The 7,500-nt window shown below is 43.5% G+C and overlaps 1 protein-coding gene across 1 annotated transcript in view; it reads left to right on the top strand.

The window, feature by feature from the left end:
* Positions 1-1,074: 1,074 nt before the first annotated feature.
* LOC135101357 (transcription factor SOX-4-like) overlaps positions 1,075-7,500 on the top strand; it is an 86,493-nt gene continuing 80,067 nt past the window's right edge. The window contains exon 1 of the mRNA XM_064005227.1: positions 1,075-1,308. Within this exon, the coding sequence (XP_063861297.1) occupies positions 1,192-1,308 (117 nt within the window). The 5' untranslated portion in view covers positions 1,075-1,191. The remainder of the gene's footprint in view (positions 1,309-7,500) is intronic.

The raw sequence follows: 7,500 nt of genomic DNA, 5'->3' as shown, positions 1-7,500 counted from the left end.
GCAGACGGTGGACAGCCAGCCACTGCGATAGCTTTGCACGTACAGATTCAAGGCTTTAGTGGGAGGGTTGCGAGCGATGCAATTATTCGACTCGGGCCAGAGTTGTCGGTAAGGCTTCTGCTCCGTGCCTTGGGCTAATCGGCTCTTCCTCTTTCATCCACCTCTTCTCTCGTTAGCGTTTTTATTCAGGGGAATCACTACTGTTGAAAGTAATTTTATATACTGCTCTCCTGTCGCTAATGTCCGTCCTAGTGGCATTGGTCGCTCACATAACCCTTACCGATATCTCAAGGATGTATTTGTTTTATTCTGAGCGTCTAGTGGGGCGAAGAGTATCGTGGTAGTGTCTGAAGGTTTAGTTAAGTTATTCCTGTCCTCAGAATTTATCTTGTTATCATGTTAATCGGTGAAGTTAGAATTACTGGGAGCGTGATTACGTCTGGTGGCGAGAAGTGGCAACTTAGTCACACTGTCCCGTTTAATTTGTAAGTTTGCAAACTTTACTCTTGCATTCGTTGAAGTTGTGATAACCTTCGCGCGGCTAGAGTGTACTAACATGCTTCACACTTCAGCCATCGCGGTGATTCTGATACGGTAAGGAAGCGAACGGAAATATAAACGGGAGGCTCGTCACGTATATCCCTCGGTCCAACATCATCCTTCCTGGCCTTGACACATGACCCTCGCTGGCTGGGCCGAACACCTTGTCTTAGGGATCTTAATTAGCGTAATATGTTCCCTCCATGATATTCCGAGCATCAGAACACAAGTCCGCAACAGGCAAAGTCAGTTTGTTTGTGTGTTGTGTTTGCCGATATAATAAAATCATGCGGAAGATGCCATTCGTCGCCAGAATAGCGTTTTCTGCACCCAGGCTCTAAACGGCTCTAGCTTTCCGCTCTTTCTTAACGTTGACTAAAATATATTTATAAGGATCTTAATCTAAAATAATAGTGTCAAAGAGAAAAGAAAATTGTCCGTCTTTGTGAATAAAAATCGTAAACTCCGCCCCTCGTACCTTCGGCAGCTATCGCCGACGGCCATCCGAGGCTATATAAGGCGGAGGCCCGCTCCGCTCATAGGTAGACCGATACATGAGTGAGGAAAGAGTACGTCGCTTCTATCTCAGGTTTTAGGACTTGAGACTTGTACCTAGTGCTTTAATAGACTTTAACCAATTTAGTGATCAAAATGTTGCCACAAAGCGTAACAGATCGTTCCACATCGCCCACCACAACTCAGGGAGTAATATTTGGATCTCAACTAGTCCAAGCAAACTCCAGAACTCCTTACAGCGATGCTACTCAGGTGAGTTAGTTTTGATCGCCTGTATTGCTGTAATTCTGCTCCTGTGTCGATTATTTATATTATTTGGCTGTGGCTTTCGTGTGCATGGACTCGCCTCAACGGATATAACACAAACGCGCCCAGTTCAAGTCTGAGTTGTGTTGCAAAGTGAAAAGGAAACTGAAGCTCGCGCGCGTAAGTCCCCAAAGTCCCCGAAATGCTTCAAGTGACTTTTTTTCTTTACTGAATTTTGGTTTACCCTGACAGTGTTGTGTTGACGTGTGTACAGTGCATGCGCCAAGGACTGTTTATAAAGTGCAGTGTTCTATTGGAATGGCTCCATATTATTTTTTTGATGGTTAATGTAAAATCGAGACTTGGGCAAATAAATGCATGTGAAGCTGTTGCCTTACCGTGGACTGTGTGTGTATGTGTGAGTGTGTTCCCTCGCCATCCCTGACATGTGAGGACTCAACAAGGAAGATGTGGATACTTCTTCAGGTGTGTTTCCAGTTAAACTTACGAACGAACACATGGATTTCCTTGCTGCCGGCGAGGGTGTGATGCGCCCATGCAGCGACGGGACATCCTGGAGCGACCACGCGATTGTTCACCGACCTCAGTAATATTAAGGAGACGTCATGCTTCCGTTATGCTGCGTTCAGGTGCCCGGCTCCCTGAAATGATAATCCGTTTTGAGTGTACAACGGAAGTTAGTGAACTGGTCTGAAAATAGTGTTACAGCAGTGTGTGTGTGTGTGTGTGTGTGTGTGTGTGTGTGTGAGAGAGAGAGAGAGAGAGAGAGAGAGAGAGAGAGAGAGAGAGAGAGAGAGAGAGAGATACAAAATAACTTAAGTTCTGCTGCGGATTCGTATCACATGACTTTGAAGGTTTTCGCACGTTAAGACCTTTCACGTGCCATGGAAAAAAAAATAAATAAAGTGAAGGTTACCAGAAAAATAAATAAATAAAAGAAAGATGCAAATCTACATGTAATACTGGTGTTTGGAAGATAAAATACTGGTGAATCTCAAAACACACATGTGACTCAGAACGTAGAACAGTGTGATGGTGAGTGAAGGGAAGAGAGAAGCAACACGTAGTAGATAAGCTACGGATCTCTCATCGATCGTTTACGTTTTAAATTCGGGAGTGATAATATGATTGTGAGAGTGAGAGGTGAGAGGGAGATTTTGTTCCCGGTGCTACATTTGACGCGGCGACTCCCGACTTTGATCTTGGCCAGCACGCTGCTGCCTCGCTCCCACCGTTGCTGTTGCTAGGTAGAGCAAACGTGGGCCTCGGCAACTCCCTTAATATCGCTCACTTTGCTCCGTAATTTATCTTGCACTGCATAATAAGGACTTGGGTCTGAGAGAGAGAGAGAGAGAGAGAGAGAGAGAGAGAGAGAGAGAGAGAGAGAGAGAGAGAGAGAATGTTGGTTATTTTACAACACGAAAAGTTTTACGTTTTTAATCAGAACGTCTGTTTCTGTTTCGTGATCGATTACATATACTAAAACTTTTATTGTTAAGTCTTTCGATATTTTAGTTCGTGCATCGTTCACAGTGAAAATACCAACATGAAAATTAAAATAACTTAGCCTATAGTTAATCTCTCAGCCTTAGAGAAACGAAGTTGAATCTATAAAGTATGACCAGTAAAGTAAAAGAGAAGGTTGTGGAGGCGTCAGGAGCGAGTGATTAGAGCAGCCAGCTACACTCTCAAGACCAGTAGGTAGTAAGTTACAGGACGATAACACATGAAGGTAATAAGAATAGGGAAGGACGTGAGTGTGAGAGGAATGTATTATTCGATTGTTTAAAGTAGAGGTAAGAGGACATGCTTGTGTTGCTCCGACTCTTGAAACTCGTTTGTATTCATGAAGTGAGATCAAGGCAAGTTCTTCACGGCTTATAGAATATTCTCTTATTTCCCCTTCTTTTGTTTCTATTTTCCTCTACCCGTGGTGGCTGCGTGGAGTCCGAGGTTGTGGGGTCTAGTGTTACAGCATCCCTGTGTTAAGGCGTGCACGTGTCAACTCCGTGAAATGTACTATCACTCACAGTGAGGGGATCCTAAGGAAAAGTAAAAAGTTGTAAAACAACTTAAAGTAAAGAATAACACGATGAAAACGAGTGAGAGATAAACCATTTCTTCAAATTTGACCGAAGAAAAAAAGTAAAAGTGTGATATTCAGTTTTGATTAAATTGTTGGGAAAGATTTCTGTGACGTGAGAAGTTTGCAGGATTCCTTTCTTACCACAACCTTCACTGCCAGCAGACCAGTGGTGTGTGTGTGTGTGTGTGTAATGTTGTCACTTGATATGCTTTGAGCCTGAAAATCAGGACGTGTACGTAATTTCACCACAACCACATTCGTAGGTAGAAGGAAGAGGTGTGCAGGTGGAAGTATGATGTGGGCCGGTTAGAACTTTACACAGTATTGTAGTCAGGACGGTGAAGTGTCTGGAGGGCGTTAGTGGCCGGCGTTAGTTGCTAATGTTGGTAATATTGGTGGTAGTAATGCTAAGTTGGTTGAGTTGAAGTAAGGACAAAATCTAAGTGACGTTAATGATAACTCGGTGTGCGGATGATGTGATGGAATGGCAGTTATTGAAAAAGAAAAAAAAAGTGTTGAGGGAAGTGGTTACGGTGAGGATGAGTGAGGGCGATTCGTTGAGTGTGATGGTGTGTGGGAGGTGGAGGCCGGCGAGACAGTTGCTCAGCTCAGCGGTAAAATCTTGTCATCGCCTGTTGTGTCATGTCGAGAGTGAGTCATCGTGCCCCACGGCTACACCACTGTGGATATACATACTGTATATATTATGTGTGTATCTGAGAGAGAGAGAGAGAGAGAGAGAGAGAGAGAGAGAGAGAGAGAGAGAGAGAGAGAGAGAGAGAGAGAGAGAGAGAGTTATACTCAGTGTTATTATAGTAAAACACTACTACACACTACTTGTACTAGTGGGCTTTCCTCGCCTGGCTCTGGAGATCCCCAACAAGTTTGCTCAAGTTCTGGTGAAAGTTATCTCAGGATCAGTTACCAAGTTACCTCGTGAGATTAGTGGAAGTAAATTAATACCTAAACAATGCGAGACTGTTCCTTGTGCACACATTGCAGTAACTGTAAGCTCTGTTTGGTCGGTGAGAGTTGGCGGGTGTCGTGTGTCGGCTGATGATATGTGAAAAGTGACGTTCTTCGGGAAAGGAAGTTGACTACTGAATATCATTGGCCTTCAGAATGCTCGGTCAGTGAGACGGAAGTTCCCCATGACAAGGAAAAAAGAAAAGAAAAAAAAAATGCCCTTCGCTAGGCTACTTTAGAGAAGGCTGAATTATGGCCGTATCATTAGAGCAAATGTCTTCTGATAGCTTTACAAATAGCCTGACAAACATACGAGTGTAGGAGAGAGAGAGAGAGAGAGAGAGAGAGAGAGAGAGAGAGAGAGAGAGAGAGAGAGAGAGAGAGAGAGTCCAATAAACCTCCACATTTACTTCATTTGACGATCTAGTATGAAGTTACCTTTTTATTATCAACATTTGCATAGTTTAGTGTCAACATTAGCAAGGTTACCATTTGAATCGAGTCTTGTAAATTACTTGTCATATCTGTATCAGTAATGAGTGTTTGATGCCGAAACCTGACTTAGCTACTTGATAGAGGAACATCAGACCCGATAGCCTCGTCTCCTTACCCCACAGCAGATACACAGTAGAGTTGGAGGGCGAAAAAAAAAATAATAATAATAATCTTGCGGTACACTAAAGGTCTTCGTATTATTATAGCAGTGTGTGAAGTGTAAGTAAAGATTTATGAAACGTGTACAAGAAGATTAAAATGAAGTTTATGTAAGTTGTGTATCTGTAGGCAGTCGTGTTATGTCTGTGAAAAGTCCATCATCAGTTGATTCAAGTCTAGTTTGAAAGGCAAAAGCATGTTAGTGCTCACATTACCTAAACAAAATCCATACTATCTTGACCGTCGCCCATACCATCATCATTTTCCTTACTACTATTACTCCTGCTACCATCACCAATTCCACAGCCACCATCTCATCAGCATAACACTGCTTAAAACAACCGCTACCACCATCACCACCTTGAGGAAATGCCATCAACCTAGTGAGGGACGCGTGTTGTCCTTCACAACGTCTGCGCCATAAGTCACAAACATCTTTTTATACAGTCTTTCTCCGCTTGACCTCTAGAGGCCTCCTGATCAGGCTTTAAATGGAGATGTGTGTGTGTGTGTGTGTGTGTGTGTCCAAGTTTACATATGTAGGAGTGTCGTGATAACTGTGATCTTTTTCTTTTAATATCCTGCCAAACGTGGTGTCCCTTGAGAGAGAGAGAGAGAGAGAGAGAGAGAGAGAGAGAGAGAGAGAGAGAGAGAGAGAGAGAGACGTGTGGTGGCTATGCACAGCAGGACTCACTGTACATCAGCGGTCGACTTAGCAAGATGCCTCCCCTCCTCCTCTTGCAGCACAGATCAGTCCAAGGCATGGAAATATCGGCGCCGTACGTGCTCGCTCGGTACAGCTGTTGTTGCTGGGTAATTATAAACCGGAATGAGCGTGTCGTAAAACTCTGACAGGGAGTGATATGCAGCAACGCTCGACACAAACACACAGACACACGTGCCAGTATAAGATATCCAGGGCCTGAGGAGGAGTGAAATAATCTGTCACGTGGAAGAAAGTTTTCTAAAAGTACGCAAAGGTAGATTTTATGATAAATTATAGTGGATTTCCCTCCCTTGGTGGGGCGCTCCTCGTGTTGTCCTGGCAGGCATCTAAACAAGAGGCACCTCCTCCCAACCAGCTGGCGCGGTGTTGCCAACTTTCACTCTAATTTTTTCAGAGTACTTGGCGCAATTCTATCGCTATTTAAATTAACTTTAATATTACATCACGGAGCTTTCTCCCCTGAGGGCATCATCACCATTATTATTATTATTATTATTATTATTATTATTATTATTATTATTATTATTATTATTATTATTATTATTATTACCCACGTTTATTTTTACATGTCATTTTCTTTATCGAATAGCTGTCTCCTAATCTGAGGAACTTAACTCTTACATGTTTTGTTTGTATACATTATCTGTGTTTATTGGTCACCCGACACCATTCATAACACCGACTTGCATAATATTATTGTATTGTATTACTACTATGCGTTATATTTATTTGTTTTGCTACTCGTGAACACAAGTACTATTTACAGAAGCAACGATCTCTCTCTCTCTCTCTCTCTCTCTCTCTCTCTCTCTCTCTCTCTCTCTCTCTCTCTCTCTCTCTCTCTCTCTCTCTCTCAATGTTGCACTATCTATTAATCTTCCTTTCCCTTTGCATCCATTCACTAAATCATCCATTCGTAAACACATTCAGTCAGTACCGTGACCCTGCCTCCTCCCCGGCCATCCCCTGCATTAGCATACATCCCCACATTCATATTCATACCTCAGACCTACATGGAAACACGACATTACCTATACTGCCACGTGGGGAGTGCCATTAGAGAGAGGGAGTTAATATATATGGTTTTCTTAGTACATGCAATCACAACCTGTGTTTTAAATTGTGTTGGTAATGCTAGATCTCGTGTGCCTCCCCATATACCCATTTTAAACATTCTGTTCCTGCCTGCCTGCCTGCCTGCCTGCCTGTCGGTGGGTTTAATATATCGTGGTGTCGGCTGTTGGGCAGATTTATTGTGACTATGGTAGGTAGGGGGGCCCACCACCACCACTACTCTCCTCCCCAGCCTTCTTCCCTCCCTCCTTTCCTTCTCACCGCGCTCTCCCTCTCGCTTCCACACATACTTTTTGCTTGTTTATTTTCTTAGGTTACCTTGTCCGTATCGTGGGCCTTGTTCGGCCTGCCTCGCCTCTCTTCCATGACCCATCCCTCCTCCCTTTACTCCGTTCTCTTCTCTTACTGCTCGTATCTACAAATCTTCTATATCTATATATTTCATTGTCGAGAGAGAGAGAGAGAGAGAGAGAGAGAGAGAGAGAGAGAGAGAGAGAGAGAGAGAGAGAGAGAGAGAGAGAGAAGAGTTAATGGAAATTGTACGTCTATTTAAATATGCTCGTGAATTTTCCTTTTTTCTCGTTCTTCTGGTTCCGTCCCGCACCTCCTCGTCCTCCCATTCAAGTGCGAGTCAAAAGTTGAGGATGAAAGGTGGCAGCGGCGAGGATGG

Source organism: Scylla paramamosain, chromosome 6, assembly GCF_035594125.1.
Source record: "Scylla paramamosain isolate STU-SP2022 chromosome 6, ASM3559412v1, whole genome shotgun sequence".
NCBI lineage: Eukaryota > Metazoa > Arthropoda > Malacostraca > Decapoda > Portunidae > Scylla > Scylla paramamosain.
Note: the sequence above shows the minus strand (reverse complement) of the source record. Positions and strands in the feature narration are given on the sequence as shown.